At 39.6% G+C, this 17,117-nt stretch overlaps 1 protein-coding gene across 2 annotated transcripts in view; it reads right to left on the bottom strand.

Moving 5' to 3' along the window:
• Window positions 1-693: 693 nt before the first annotated feature.
• The window catches only part of LOC146558206 (exostosin-1), a 353,884-nt gene continuing 337,460 nt past the window's right edge, over window positions 694-17,117 (bottom strand). The window contains exons 12-14 of one of the 2 annotated variants that reach the window (XM_085246143.1): window positions 10,068-10,228; window positions 6,513-6,684; window positions 694-1,579 (exon numbers count right to left, since the gene is read on the bottom strand). In XM_085246143.1, coding sequence (XP_085102269.1) covers window positions 1,391-1,579; window positions 6,513-6,684; window positions 10,068-10,228 — 522 coding nt within the window. In that variant the 3' untranslated portion in view covers window positions 694-1,390. The remainder of the gene's footprint in view (window positions 1,580-6,512; window positions 6,685-10,067; window positions 10,229-17,117) is intronic. The other variant, XM_085246142.1, reaches the window with a different exon arrangement.

The following is a 17,117-nucleotide window of genomic DNA, read 5'->3' as shown; positions in this document are numbered from 1 at the left end:
TTATGGTCGCGGCTGTTACCAGGCAACATTGAAAGTAAACTTTTTTTATTGGCAGCAGCAAGTTGCAACTCTCAGCTAAGACTAATCCCACTAGCCCGCACACCACAGGCTGCCGTTATCTGCCAACTAAGTTATACCCCGTCACATAGCTAAAAAGAGCAGACTGCATATTCTTCTCACTGGTATCATAAAGGTCTTTTTATTCACCCCAGGCTTGATAATCACTTTAAAGCTGATGTTGCTTATTTCATTGCTGTTTCAGTTCACCACTACATACTTTATGTAATTCGGTGGACTTGCAGTAAAACCAGCTGCTGCCTCATTTGCCGTCTGTAGATTCTGAGGTTGAGACAGTAAAAAAGACTATGCATTTATGAACCAAGCTGCTGCCCTCCCACTCCTTACCACTGCTGCTGTTTACTATGGCCAAAGCAAAGTGATGAGATTTACTTCCCATAAGCTTTTGTGGATTCATTAGCTGTAGCTAATCTTATGAAAACTGATATCTAATCTTTATAGTGAGGTTAATACATCACTACTAAACATTTGACAGATGTTGACATTTCTTGATGTTCTTATTTCTTTATTGATTGCATTAATCATACTTTATTAGTTAGTCAGTTCCTTGTTGAAAATAAATGGTCTCGTTATTGTTTACTTCACTATAGATGTGCAGCCAAAACAGCAAGGAGAGTAACAAGGAGAGTGTGTAGTCAAAGAAAGATGCAATTTTCTTAAAATGAATGGAAGAACTGAACTGAGTTGAGACAAATCCTCTCGCCTTATAACATAACATCTCTTTATTTTATTTTTTATTTGCTTCATACAGACAGGAACTGCTGCTGCAAATCTACAGTAATATACAAGAGGTGCACTGCCATCGTCTCTGGGTGTTTTGGGGCCATTAGCTGTGATGTGGCCAGAAAGAACAGCTTGTTCCTTTTTGTCTACACAAACTCTTTTCTTTAATTACTGACTTCATGAATACAACCTCGAATCTCTTTAGCCGTTTGTCAACTTCCACTGTAGACATACTTGATTTTTTTTTTTAAACACAGTCTTGTCTTGTTTAAACCATGCAACACATACGTACACGTGGTCAGCTTGAATGTGTCCAAGTCTTTGTTGCATGTGTCTACATGCATTCATATTATGTGTATTGTCACAGATGGCAGCTATGCACAGTTGCTCACTGTAACCAACCACATGTACAGAAGCTTTTTTTTTTCCCATAGAAATTTGCATTTAAAGGTCTTGCAGATACCTCAGTGTTTTATCACTTTTATGTCCAGTGCATGTGTGAATTTTCCTTTATAGCCTCATAAACAGTCATTCAGGACACACACACAGCTCTCCAGCCTCTACTGTGATTTGTCGTGTCCTTGTGTGTTCACAACCTCTCAATGTCCCTGTACTTCTTCCTCAGGATGGAAACCTGGTCTCTGAACAACACTGGGTCCAACCTCATCTGGGAGTGCACTAAGGGCATGAAACCTAGCCAGTGGCTAAAGGCGTTCATGCAACTCTGTCGCTGGGCGAAATGGTCCGGGTCAGCCCAACGAGATGACACCTTGGAGCCCTTCATGTGGGAAAACAGAGAGAGAGTGAGAGAATAGGACTGTATTAGAGTAAATAGAAGGAGGGATGAATCACCTCAGCTCTACAGCAGGCAATAATGTAATAAAAATCCACAATCAGCAAAAAGAAAACACATTTTTAAACTTTTATCTAAGGCGCACATTGACTCGGGCCAACAGGTTTAGAGACAAAGTGTATGAGTGGGTCGATTTTCACTGGGATTTCAATGATATATTAGTGCAGGGAATCTGTGTAGAGATGGCCAGATGGCATAAAGGGAGTTGGTGGAACAGCTGGAAAAGGTGAAACATTTTGTTGGAAACTTTGGGGGAAAAAAAACTTCATTATCACTTTGTTTCCTGTTTCAATCTCCTCAACTTCTAATCCAGTGTTGATGCAAAAAGTTAGCAGACACCTATTATTTCACAGACAACCTAGCCAGCATCTATGTGTCTGTCTCTTTTTCAATTTTCAGAAAGTATTTCTTTCAATTATCTTTCTGGAAACATTGAAGCATATTCATATTGTTTAACATTCGCAGACAAATCAGTATCCTTCACACCACTTGTTAGACACAAGTCGAAACCTTTGTCATCATAGCAAATATGGAATTGGCTTGTTAGGCTCTGAAGTATTTTTCCATCTTTTAAACTGTAATCAATGCTCTATAATGTAGAAGCCTTCACTTTTTTCTTTCCAGCTGTGCAGGCCTGTCTATACTATCCAAGCCCCATTGACTTGCCTACAAATTTCCCTCTTTCATCAAGCTGTGACATTTAACTTGTGGCAAGCTTTTGTCCTTATTGAGCCATAGATAAGAGCCACATGATGTATTGTTCAGAAAGGCTCTGTTCCGAAGTTGGATTTTTAAACTTTCATCACTGCAACAAATCCGTCAAATGGATTTTAATTTGGGTTTTCTTTCCTAGATGTTCTACTTTCACTTTAGGTCTCTAAAATCTGTGATTGTTTCTGTGGTAGTAGTTACACAGGTAGTGTGTGTGAGTTTGTGAGTGTGTGTGTGTAGGAGGATGAGAGTGGCTTTGTGCAACACTTTGTCCTACCAGAATTTAAAGTAATACATGTATTGTGTCATTATTGAACTCCAAATGAAAAAAAGATTTGCATAACTTGATGTTTCACTGATTAAAGGTGGGTTACTTTATATTTCAGTGGGAGCCATGTTTTGAAACTCATCCAAATGACTTCTTCAGTTAGCCTTGTCCCTCTGTAACTGAACAGATCACTTGCATGACACAAAAGGTTTCTCCACCTAAAAACGCTATATCTAGATGAACAAAATTAACGTCCTGAGGCTTCCCCTTCATTTTCTGCTGATATCCTTCTGTCCTGACGCTCGTTTCCACCCACTCCTACCTGCCTCCACTTTCTTCTTCACCTCTCATTTGCACTATTCGTTGCTTTGAATGGCTGACCCCAGTGGTTCATCCACCTTCACTAACTCTACTCCTTAGATATTTACTTTTACGCCTTGTGTTGTGTCTTGCTTTTCCTGACTTTCATTCCTCTTCTATCCAGAGCATACCTCCAACTCTCTAGGCTCTGCCCATGTACTCACTGCTCACACAAAAGAATGCAATGTCGTCTGCAAACATCATATTTAATGGAGACCTCTGCATGACCTCATCTGTCAACCTGTTAATCGCCAATGCATAAAAAAGGGGTTCAGTGCCGATCCCTGAGGTAATCTCCACCCCACAAGCAGGAAGTGTGGCAATTTACTGCTGATCAGTCACACAGTGCATTACTTAACAAACAGTTAATGCAGAAAAAAGTGAACAAACAGTCATTTTAGATTGTTTTTTAGATTATAGCAGAAATCTGACCTACAAATAACTTTTTATAGTCACAGTGAGAATTTTAAACTGGGACCTAAATGTGACAGGAAGCTAGTGAAGGGATATTCGTAGTGAGGTGATAAGGGAGCATCTGTTTGACCAAGTACATAGCCTAACAGTAGAATTTTGAAATGCCAGCAAACAATGTGTACTTGCAGACAAGTTGTGAGCATCCCGGTTGCTGCTACAGATGAACCCGAGAAAGTGCAGTTGTAGGGTTAGTAGAGCCCTTTGAGAGTGGTTGTAAAAGCTGGAGGAAACTTATCTTCAGATAGAAAATTTTGAACTGCTAAAGAATATCCAGTGACAGAAGTGATCTGGGCCTAAAATACAATATGACTTGTACAATAAAACAGCTTAAAAATGTTAATTCATTTAACATTCTGGTCCAGGTATCCCACAAGATGTCAGCTCTTTCCTCTTACGCCATGTTAAATGTCTATCTGCTGTTGCTTGAAGCGAAGTCACAAATCATGGGTGAGATTGAGGAGGTGGGGGTGCACACAGGAAAAAAAGAAAGAATGAGAGAGCGAGTGAGGAAAGGAGGGGTAAAAGGGGGGAGTAAATCTAGGTTTGTCGTGCTGCTTTCACAATTAAGACATTAATCACTACGTCCATACTGCTGAGTCATCGTCCTGCCTGTGGTCAGACCATCAATCAGAACCTGACAAAGGGCTGGCCCCATGAACACACACACTCACACAAACACATGCACATACAGGGATCTCCCAAAGAGAAGGTCAGGGCTGTATGTGGCCTGAAACTTTTCTACCATTTCTCTTTTAATACTCTTATTATCTTCTTCTTTCCTTAAAAAGAGGTCTATAAACACACAGCACTTTTATCATCTTTAAACTGTGTTGCTACTGTACAAAATGTTTTGATGGACCAACAATGTCAAGAGCAATGAATTAAAAGAAGCCTCCATTTGGTTTTTCTCATGCCCTGCTTGCACATTAATGCAATGCAATTAATGCAACAGTGCTAATAGAGCTAAACTACTCCAAACAGAAGCATTTGCAAATGTTTTATGGGGAATGAAATACATTTTGGACTTTGTTAACAAACACTGAAATTATCCCAAAAGGGGACTTTAACAGGGGGAAGCTTGGAAGGCACTTTAGCTTTGGATAACTGCAAATTCATTGAATGTAACCATGAAAACTTAAACATCTATGTAAGGCACAAGTGACTAATTATACAATGTCTACAAAGAAATGATGGATAGTTAGACTATATATAACTAGTTTTTTTAATCAGGTTGTGGGATGACGGAGTTTCTTTCTTAGCTCTTGAACACCGACCCTCCTTCCAGCATTTTTAAACCTTGGACAAAGTTTTCTTCCCTTTTTATTGTCCAAATAACATTTGTAAGTGATTCATTCCATGTTGAAATGGAATGTGATAAAGCACTACTCAAATTCCCTTGCACATTTTTTCGCCTCAAAGTTATTTTTCTACTGAAAGGCTCAGATGGCTGTTGAGGGCCCCAATCACACAGGACTGGAGACTGGTCTATGAGTGGTTGCTGCAGGTTGCATGCTGTTGCTGGTTGACATACGTCACAAAGAGGGTGCTGCACCAAAAGGTCCTTGTGATTACTCTGGTTGTTAGCAGGTTACTATGGTTGACTGTAGTTTACATAGGATACACCGACTTGTCTGCAAACACCTGTAAAAATGTTCCAGGTACTTCAGACCTCGTGTGTCGGAAAAAGTGAGGAAAACCAGGATTTGTTTTGTTTCTTTCTTCTTGGGCTTTCTGAGCAGAAAAGAATGAGAATATGATCGCAAAGTCTGAACAGAAATAACTGCATTGTGCTGCTAAAACAACTTTGGCTCTTTGCTAGTATCTGAACAGACAGAATGCTAAAGCTAACCAAGGCAAGGACACCAAGTGATGTTAAAGCTGAGCGAATGCTGACCCCAGGTCAGCTACTAGATCTTGAACTTCAGCAGGTAACAAATGGATGCGCAGTCAGGCTGCTGGTTTTCATGAATTTCATTCATTCATGAATTTAATTTTCTTTATTTTGTGTTGTCAGCTTTGTGTTCATACCTAAACACTAAGATAAAGAAAATGTGTTTCTCCTCAACAGGATAAGGATTTGTGTTGGTGTGTTGATATTGTTAAATCTCAGATAATTTTTATAGAGAAACACAAAAGTAATGTAATCATTTGTGTAATTAATTATTTTGTCCTGGGATTAATAAAAATACGCTGCATTGATTTTAAGAGAAGTGCTCTTTGTAATATGTGTAATAATAAATTTTTTCCAGTAATGATTGCAACACAATCACAACAATGGGATTGGGATGTACCTCCAACATGCACAAACATTTGTCCGTACAGTATGCAATCACAAGGAGGTTTTTGGTGTAGCACATGAAATGCCTGCAACTGCTCTCAACCACTCACTAACCACTCACGCTTTTTGATGTTTGCAAGGGGTATGTGTGTAGGCCTGTGTGACTGGGGCTTTAGCAATTAATTTCAAAGACAACCAGGAATCCCCAGGAATCCCCAGCAACCACTAACCACGAACAGAAATCTCAAAGAGGTTGAGTAGTGATATGAATGTGAGTTGGAGAGAGCCAGCTAGTAAGGAGCTGGTACATATTACAGAACTGGTGTAAAGAATTCAGTCTCACTTTCTTTAACCTTAAGAATGCCAAACAATGATTCAGAGTTTTTGTATTGCATCTGCAAAGTTATATGCCACACTTCACAAAGCTTTTACAGACTACCATTGTGGGAAAGGACATGATAAGGTTGCGGAATAAACACCTGTCTGTAGACTGAACATTGCACACTATTGTACTTGTGATGACTACTTTAACTGAGGAAAAATGCCATTCTGAGAACACTGGACAAATTCAGACATAGTAGGGGTAATTTTTTGACTTGGCCTCTGTAGCCATAAAAGCAAGACAGGATAATGTCAAAGCAGCTATAGTTACGCAGAGTAAAAATCTGAGCCTGTCTGTGGCAGAGACGGAGGCAGATACATTCTATAGGAGACAGTGAACAAGTATACAGTCTAAGTGTATCGATAAAAGTAAAACTCTGTCAAACCTGGGTCATCATGGTTTCCTTGTACTGCTTCTTCTGTGTGACTTTGATTGGAGGTTGCTTGGTCACGGCCGAAACGAGGAAGTTCATCAGGATGTCTTCACAATTAGCCATGCGGTCCACCATTGTCAGCAGGCTAGCCGGTATGTAGTGAGTGAACAAGTAGTGATAGTATCTGATGCATAAAGGAAAAGGGCAGATTAGGGATTAGGATGTGGGTGTATTTTTCATTTTAAAAGCCACAATTCTGTTCTATTTGGTTGCAGTGTTGCACTCTCAGCAGCATGGGAGCACTAGATCACTGTCAGTGGTTACCTCCCTGACAAGGTCTCCCGCCCCTCGCTCTTACACACAAATGCATACACACACACATACTTTAAAATGTTCCTTCTGGCACATTTTTTTCTACCTTACATTTCCATTTGACAGTCTAAATAACAAAAATAACTGAAGAGGTGCATTGAGCATCCTAACAATAGAACAACAAGAGAGCTGTTTATCTGCATGACAAGATGCCTTTAATCCCTTTGGAGAGCATCACTCTTCTCCATTCAATTTACCGCTCTGCTTAATACTTGAGTTTACCATTTTTTATTTTAGCCCTAGCATTGCATTTTTGACAATTGTTTCATGATATAACAGAGGTGGAGAAAGATTATATTATCCCTTTTCCTAAAGATGAATTTTAATGTGGTTTGCATCTTAGAGATGGGATAAGTATTTCTGGGAAGCTGGTGGAATGATATGCAGAACATCTGCACCATGAGACAAACTGACTGCAGCACTAAAAGAGAAGCTGGACTGCAGTTTATGTCTTTACGTAATTGCTTTTAATGAGTGCTTATACATTAGCACCACTGCTAACATAAAATATAGCAGCATTAAATTTACAGTGGCTATGTGCATAGACAATACTGACTAATAAAAAAATATTTAAAAATGCTTTTTTTTTTAACATTTTATATATATTTTGTTTAACGATCATTACATGAGTCATCCAAACTTAAGATATAAATATAACCTCTCTAAAAATGCTGGGGCAAGTCTCAGCAATAGCTTTAAAGGTTTTTTCTTTGAACAGACAAGTAGGTAGAGTTGTGTGTGTGTGTGTGAACTTTAAAAGAAAATCATGAGTCATATCTCCAAGTTTTCTTGGTGCATCCTCTATATGATTTTTTTTATATATACTCTAAAATATGAAGGTCCTTTGCAGCACAACACAAGAAGAAAAACAAGTCAACTGTCATATCCGCAGGTGTAGGTGTGTGGCAGGCAGAGTTGTGGACCCAAAAAAAGCAGGACTTGGCAACACAGAACTGAACTAAAAAACACAGCTTTAATGCTGGAAAAACAGGCAACAAAAACAAAAGGTAAAAAACCCAACTGAACAGTCACAACCATAAAAATAAACTGACTCAATCATGAGAGGAAACACAGACAGAACCACCACCTACGATGAGGGAGAGCGCAACAGAGAACAGAACAGTGAACATAATACATATATATATAAACAGAAGACTATCAAAATAAAACAGGAAGTACAAACACTGAGACTAAGATTCCAAAAGACAAAACACAGTTCAGGGGGTCAACCAGACCTCAGGGCAAAACTCAGTGGCTGAGGCTGGCAGTGGAGACGATGAAGGTCTGGAGGTGATGGTGGCAGAGACCCACTGCAATAGGACTGGAGTCTGGCGATGGTGTGGTGGGCGGAGACCCTGGGGCGACAGGACTGGAGGCTAGCAACAATGGAGATGTAGACCCCTAAAGCAGCTTGGCAGGTGGCCAGCGTCAGTGGCGAGCCATATACTGCCATGGTGTGGAAGCCTCGGACCCAGACGGTGCAGAGACTTCTGATGAGGACTGGGCCCCCGCATTGCACACAGCGCGCTCTGGTTGCTCAGGCTGGGAGTACACAGCAGGCTCTATGCTCTAGATGGCGCTGCTTGGCCTAGCACCCAGCAGATGCAGGAGACTGCCGCTGCTTGGCTGAGCACCTAGCAAATGGCCACAGAGTTTTGCAGTTATCATTCCAGTCAGCGTCGAGTAGGAATTTGTCAGCTGTTGAAGGATGAGGAGGTATTCATGTGCTGCTGACGTGACAACAGGAGGAGGAAAGCATGAAGAGAGCAGTTTTTGCAGTTCTTCTTTAGCCTCGGTGAGAGCACAGACCATCTCCGGAGACCGGGGAAGCTGGAGGAGCAGAGGGTTCCTCTGGATAATCGCATCAGTGGTGTTAAGTCCAACGAATTTCATCCTTATGCCCATGACTTAGGAGATGTGAATCAAAAGACTGTTCATCCGTGTTAGAGCCAGCCCACATTCTTTCAGGGCTGAGTCTGCTTGGTCCATTATTTGGTCCCGTTCTTCTGTCATATCCACAGGTGTAGGTGTGAGGCCGGCAGAGTTGTGGACCCAAAAACCACAACACAGAACTGAACTAAACATCTAAGCATTGGGCAACAAAAACAAAAGGCAAAAACCATCCAGACAGACAGAACCACCACCTACAATGAGGGAAAACGCAACAGAGAACAGAGGAAAACACAGACAATAAGACAAGGAGGATAACACAGCTGACTAAACTGACCGACGAGACAGGGGAAGCAAAACTGAACATAATACACATGAAAACAGAAGACCATCAAACACTGTGACCAACACTAAGACACATGGGCTTGACACAGGGACTGGGGAGAAAACAGACAGACATGGGTACATGACTGTGAAGGCTGAAAGTCAAAGAGATGAGACTAAGGAAGACTGAACTCTAGAGATACCAATACAGAACTAGAATGTAAACCATAACAAACACAAAAACAGGAGTATGACATCAACACTTCACGGCTGCAGGCTCTAAAATTTTGAAATGCAGAAAAAAGCAGATTACTTAATTATTTACTTATCTTGATCCAAAGATCTGCAGAAACTATTTGTGCTGCAGGGCATTTATCCTATAGGAATGTAATTATTCCATGTCAGGGCCTATATGTCCTAGGTACAAACCATGATTGGAGGCAATCATAAGTTCACCATGTACTGAAGGGTGTTGTTAGCCTTTATATACATGGCCTATAATAAGACCAAAACTCTAATTCTAAAACTAGAATCTTTGAGATTTTGGGGGATTTTTTGGGGAGTAGAATTCAAGACTTCTTAACACAACTTGCAGCTATCCAGTGGTAGCAAGAATACAATTACAGCCTCTCTTAAATAAGCTCAAGAAACATTTTTATTTTAATCCACAGGAGCAGTGCCTCTACTCCTCCCAAACGGCCGAGGTTCGAACCCTATCTAAGAGAAAACCCAGAGACTGTTCTGAGAGGTTATTTCTGCCGCTTTTATCTGTAATCTTACTCATTAAATCACGACATAATGCTTGTAGCTACAGGTGAGGGCGGGAAGGCATGCTGACTAATAAGTTGATAATGTCACCTTCATGCACTGACACACTGTCTGCATCACAGACGATGCCATGTGCCATCTTTCTGTGCCACTCTTCTGCCATTCACGTCAATACAACTTCACCGACAAGCAAGAAATCCTGTGGATTTGTACCTGTGGTAAAAAGCTGCTCCTGTAAGGACCATGGAGTACTCATTGGTCCACTTGGAAGTGTAGCCCCAGCGTGATCTGGAACTATCCCAGTAGTGGCTCCTTGCTGGATAACCAACAATACGCTCGGGAAAACTTTGCCATACAGTGAAGGCAAAGTCCACCTGGTCAAATAGAAAAGAAAGAAGGTGTTGAATAGATTAGATGTGTAGAGGAAATGTAAAAAAGAAAAAGAAAAGAAAAAGAAGAAGCAAAGGTGGAAGCACAATGAGAAAAAATGGAGAGAAGAAAAGCACAAAGAAAAGCAATACAGCTTATTCAGAATATTTGCGGTGTGGTAAAAATTGCATTCAAAACACCTGTCAAATGGCATTTAGCCAGCTAAACCAACAAGGCCGTCTTCTAAACAACTTCTCTGCCTCTTCACAACTACACAAAGAATATTTTTGAAGCCATTTCGCAATGTTTTCATTCCAGCTGTAGCACTTCATGTTAAAATGTCATTTAAATATCAGAGTGCACTGATTGATCAGTTGGAGAGCTCTAAGTCACATTCTAAACCTGGCTGTGCCGACCTGATTCATAATAATTTCCTCTTGCATGATCAAATGAGGTTTCATTTTTAACTTTTTAAAGAAAAATCTTTTTTTAAAACAAACAGATTTATGCAACATATTAATAATATCTATTTATCTACTTATCTATTATTCTCAGGTCATAAAATCCCTAACCCTCAACTTAATTAAGTCAGACTGCTCATGTTGAAAATGATTCATTACAGGGTCAGGTGTGCTGTCTGGGCTCCAGGTTTATTATATATCAAAGATGGGGAGTGATGAATAAATATACCTTCCCAGGGATTATTTGTGCAGGTAACTTCTGTGGTAGTGGAGGCTTCAAAACAGCAGGCAGTGATACAGGGAGACAAATGAAATATTTTGCAACTTAAATTAGGAGGGTGTGCTGGTATATATTATAAGGAAAGTTTGAAAGTGTGTAATGCAGTGCATTTCACAGACTTCTGTCCATTTTAGTGCAAAATACAACCCCACCAATGGGGCATGAACTGTGGTTAACTGGTTAACAGGCTTGTGATTTACACCAACACCATTCCTATTTTGTTGCTATTTCCATCAGGAGTGCTGCGGCCAGGAAGTCAATTTGGCAGCGTCAAAGGAGACTGTGTGTGCATCACCAATAAACTAGATGCTTTGAGGATCGAGACCCTGGAAGCAGAAACAGGTTGCTGGTCTTGCATTGTGGTCATCTTTTAAGCAGGTGCGAGCTTTGACTGTCTCCTGCTCCATTTTCCTTGGAGACTGCCTACTTCACAATAAAGAAGAAATTTCTCATGGCCTTTCTGTGGAGCAGCTGGTGCCCTTGAAGAAGATGGAGCTACCTGACAAAGACCCTCTTTTGAATACCAAAACACCACTGAGACATTCGGCCAGACACACTAGAGAATAAGGGGTTCGGCACATAATGAAATACTTTGTTAGACACACACACACACACACACACACACACACACACACACACACACACACACACACACACAGAAATTAATTACCAGAGTAGCACAGGTAGAGGAACTAGAAGTTGGAGAGGGGTGAACCAAAGGTGGATGTTCTGTCATGAACTGAACTACTGTAAAGCATCTGATGTAAGCTGAGAAAAGGTGATTCAAAGCACAGGTCCTCACGAAGGGACATGTTAGCTGTGTGTGTGCGCTGTGTTCCTGTATGAAAATGTGCCCATGTGGCAGATATGTGTGTGTGCGTGAGTAAGAGAGAGCAAGAGACCACTTACATGTGAGTGAGTAACAAAGCACAGGTTCATTGCAATCTGTCTGTCTTAATTATCGTTTAATATGACTGAAAATTTCTAATGAGCCTTGAACACAGTCTGTGTGTGTGTGTTTGCAAGATTTCACAAAGTAAACAGTTACATTTAAAGGCGCATTAAAGTTTATGGTAATGGTCACGGCTATGTTTCAGGTTATTGTAAACTTCCAAGATGTTAATGCAAGATAATGTAACAAACTTTGAACTGACGGAAACACAACACACAAGTGTGTGTGTGTGTGTGTGTGTGTGTGTGTGTGTGTGTGTGTGTGTGTGTGTGTAATTCATACTGATGGATTCTACAAAGCCAAAATTGATCTGAAAAGTCGAGGGTCAATCCAGCAATAGATCTGCTACAAATCTCTCCTGACATTTGGGTTTAACATGTCCAGTCTTATAAGATGAAAAGGTGTTGCATCAGATTTTAGAGCCCCTATCTCCCCTCAGTGTTTTCAATGCTTTGGTTGTTGAAAAGTTGTGTCTGGTTTTATTTATTTATTTTCCTCTCCATGACGCAATGCCGCTGCAGTGCTTTCACTGTCAACCTCCACCTGTCTTCAGGATGATAAAACTCAGGAAAATGTGTCGTAAACTGATCTTGTATCCAGCAGGTTTGGAGTGCTGTGGCGTTGATGAAGTTTTACCAGCAGTCTCAGTGTGATCCAAGATAGCCAGCTGGGTTTTAAGGTCTGCATTTTGGGGCTAAAGGGAGCTATAGCAGTTTTGTATTTTGCAGCATTTTAAGACTATAGCCATTCTCACCAAGTAGTCTCAGTGCTGTGAGGTTATGTCTCATCTTTGCGACTCCAAAAGTATCTTTCATTGATTGCTTAAAGGTTCTTCTATAGATTGCAAAGGTTAAGCATTTGGCGTTCAGTGCTGCATGCCAGCACTACAGTCTATTATAGCTTCTACATACAAACATCAGCTGAATCTCCAAACAGTTAAATTAAATTAAAGTTAAATTATTAAATATGCAGCTCCAATATCAAGACATATTCTCTTCAAGGTAAAGGTTTATAATTTACATGTGTATGCGGAGCACACCAGGCTTCCTTGGTTCAAAGGGAAGTTAGGGTAGACTGAATTTGTGCTCCAGATTTTTTTTCAGCAAATGTCCAAATGGTAAATGTTAGGGCCCCAGTCACAGAAGCCTAGAGACCAACTGGTGACAATTTGGCCACGGTTCACCCCAAACCAGTTGCAAGCGTTGAGTGGCTGAATGTTGCTTGTTGTCCCTATGTGAAATATACTGTATTTCAGTATTGCACCAAAAACCACATTGTGATGCCTTTGGTCGTGAGCAGATTGCCTCTTTGTGACCAGTTTCACTCATGAACCTCCAACTTCATCAACCAGTAGGGGACTACACGTTTTTCCCTAGTGACCAGAAGTTGGCAGGGGGCTGCAGACTGGTCTCTAGGCCTGTGTGACTGAGGCTTTGAAGTAATTTGGAAGATGCATGAGAAAAGCCAAAGGAGGACATAGGGATCGATAGAGGGGTTAAAAAAATGTTTTTTGAATTAATATGATCCAAGAATATGTTGTCTTATTTTATCAAAACTGTTTCAAAAACTTACTACAAAGCACTTCATTTAAAGGACCCTTTTATGTACTTTAGAGAACCATGCACACAGAAGGAAACTAACAGTGAGACCAGAGACCACAGAGTGTCAGTGAAAATGCAGGGATTTGAAGTGATGAAGAATTCAAATTTAAACTAATATTGGGTTTCCTTGCTTGCTGTTCTGGATTAGAGACACACCAGGTTTTAGATGCCTCTAAATTGGCTTCATTTTTCTTGAACACCACATGCATCTTTTATAAAGTGTTTTAGACACAAGATTTAAACCACTCACAGGTGAAGTAAATAACACTCATTATCTTGGCATAACCCATGTTCAGCTGGTTTGCTGTGTTCATATAGACCTTTGACACAACTAAGCAGTGATGCAGACCATGAAAGACATTCAAAAATCACTTGACGGTGGAAGAATTCAGATTTTGATTGGCAGGATTTCCCACACTGTCAGTCCAATATCGAGCATGCTGAAGCCGGGGGCCTCAAAGTGACACTTTCAACTCATCCAATCAATCAATAGGTAAGAAATATGAACTTAATGGGAGAAAATACCCTAAATGAAATGAGATAGCGTCAATGAGCAAAAGAAAGCCATAGAGGTCAATCATTATCTTTTCTATGAATTCATGATTTGTTTAAGTGTGTACTGAAAACCTTGAATACTAATGAAAATAATAAGTGCTCTGAAACATGTTCAAACCCGGAGACAACCTTTAAATGAAATGAGGATCAAGATTCTGCCACTGCTGTTGTAACACAATTTCCATATCTATCATATAGAAAATGTCTTCCAAAGGGCATAATTCAGCAGCATGCTTGGCTGCCCAATGAGAGACAAAAGCTTTGTCAGGTCGTATCCCCTTCTCTAATCTCTCTTCATGGAATAATCATACATTTAATGAGCTGAAACAATGTAATTATGAAATTGGCACAGCCATTCTTCTGCCGAGGTATTGTAATATGAAAAGTCCTATTAAAAGTGTAATGTTCTCTCTTGCACATTTTTAGTGAATTGACATATTCCATCTCCTTTCAATAAAGCCTCTCACCATGTTAAAAGGGCAATTAGAGCTATAGGTTAGTAAGCACAGCAAAGATTCACTTCACTTCCTCTCTTATTCACTAGTTCTCTCCCTGACATTTTCTCCCTCCTCTCGTTTCATAAAACAAGCCGTGTGCTCATAAAAGTTTAGTTGTAGAAACTTGCTCATATTGCTGTGCCTGAAATTGTGGTGCTATAAAGTGTAATTGCGATCCCGTTTGCGTAGAAAAGGTGAACATTGACTTGCTCCGATCAATAAAACATCTTAGAGTTTAAAGATATATTCGATCTCTAGGGCTCATTGGGCCTCACAATCTATTATGGATTGCATCTTTCATTCGCTGAAGATCTGCAGAGAAAGAAACAAGGCAGCTACTTGTAATGGCTCTTAAAGCAGGAGCACTAATTTAGCATCACAGATGAGCTGCTGGTGACCGTATTGCTGCCGTGAAGGTAAGGAAACTTTGTGACTTGGGTCATACTTGTCTGTATTTGTCTATCTGGACATTCATGCAAATGACTGTATGTTTGATAACATTATAGTTCATATGATTTCAGAAAACTTTCAACAGCTTTTACTTGTAAATAATTTTTTTTCAATTGAAATGTATAGAATTCTTTAATAGAAAATGTACTATGAAGGCTGTTTTCTTAAAAAAGCTTTCTACACACATTTCCACTCTCTATTACACATTCCTTATACTGTACAGGGGATTGTTCATGTATCACCTCTAGATTTATACTACGGATGAAGTTAATACAAATATTTAAATAGCCATTAAATTATTATTATTTTTTTAGTTTTAAAGTCTACCACTAGAAGGCTGCAGTACTGCAATTAAGGCTGTTAGTCAGCCTCCAAAAATATATATAATATAAAAAATAAATATAAATGGCTACAGCCTTCAACAATTCAGAAAACTACACAAAAATCAAATTCGGAGTAAACTTTACCAGGTAAAGTTAGCATGGAACAAATCTACCACAACTGTGCATAATGTTTTTATTTTTGAATGGTTTAAAGTGAATTTTGCCTCCAAGTGTCACAAGTATCTAGACGGTTCTAGCCCTAAAAAAATGACAATAAAATATGTTGACAGTATTTTCTGATTTGTAGTACTATGCAAATCTTTTTTTCCTTCCTGTTTTTATTTTAAAGTAATTAAACCAATATCAGAGGAATGTTTTTTTTTTGTTTGTTTGTTTGTTTCTTAAGCCACAAAATCTAAACGTTTTTGAAAGTAAAGCCCACAATGCAGTGCTATCAGTCATGGTCGTGAGAACCAACATCAAAAGAGCTTTGAATGCCCTTCAAGTCTCGAGAACTGTGTGCCTCTGCAATGTTCATATTTCAGTGGTTTTGCTAAGCCCCACTTGGCTCACTAACTCTGCTACAATATTTTAAAAAGGTGGATTATCAACATTATTTCCTCCCTTGACAGAGCTTCAAACAATTCTCTGGTTTCTAATTTGTTCTAAAACAGTACAAAAGTGTTCCTCATCCTTGTTTTTAAGTAACAAGTGAGACTTTAATCAAAGAACTTTTTCCCCTTTCTAGCCTGTATTTTCTTTCACATTTTAACACTGCTCACATTATTCCTTATCACATTATTCCTTTCTCTCACCTTTTCACTGGGTTAATTTCAATTACAAGAATACAAATTGAACGAGTTCCACAGTAATTTAGTAAAGGCAGGATCTCAGTTTGTGGCGTCTGTAATCAGAACTCTTTGCTATCCGATTCTGCTGCCATGTTAGACTTCCTACTCGTCTCGCTTAGTTTTTAATCATCCTTTAAAGGCAAAACACATTTTCCACCTTAAGTTCAGTGGCCATGGTGCTGTTTTGTAGAGTGAGGCGTTTTATTTATAATGAATAGTATTCATGACTCTTCGAGAACAGACTGTTTCATTTCAAAGAGGACCAATAATGTGTTAAGAAATCGTCACCTTTTACCACTGACTGCCATAAAACCATGCAGATCACATCAAGCTGTAAAAAAACATTTTTATACACAATTATAGTATTCAAGTATTCATTTCTATCAAAGTTGAGTAAATTGTAGGGATGAACACAATTTGTGTAAATCTCTGCTTTTGCCAACTTGCTCAGCAGCTTTTAAAATGTTTCACAAAGGCGGTTTATTAAATTTGGGAAAGTCTGCATATTAGGAGCCCCAGGCAAGGTTACTTGAGTTTGCATTACTTTTACCAAAGCCACTGATTAATCCTCATTGTCAAACTATTTTCTACAGTGGCCCTGAGAGCTAAATGAACTGCAACTTGAAGTGAGCTGTAAACCAAAAGTAGAAACACGCTGAAACAAACAGGATCTACATTTCCCCGTGGTGTCAAATAATAAAGCTTTTTTCTGAATTATCTTGCTTTTAAAATTTGCAGATGTCTTCTCAAGCTGCAGCAAGTGCAGCTGTCAGGTCAACTGTACTTTGTTTTTGTAAACTATATTGACAAATGTACTGGGACACCTACACATTTCACCTACAGGAGCTGTACGGCCATGGAAAGTCTTGCCAAGCTACACCATTTTTGGGCTGGAGTTAAAGCCAGAGGAGATTTGAAACTCTG

This window comes from Mchenga conophoros, linkage group LG15 (genome assembly GCF_057382185.1).
Source record: "Mchenga conophoros isolate Kocher_MC1m ecotype Shallow Benthic linkage group LG15, M_conophoros_male_GT1.1, whole genome shotgun sequence".
Classification (NCBI taxonomy): domain Eukaryota; kingdom Metazoa; phylum Chordata; class Actinopteri; order Cichliformes; family Cichlidae; genus Mchenga; species Mchenga conophoros.
This window is presented reverse-complemented; position numbering and strand designations above follow the sequence as displayed.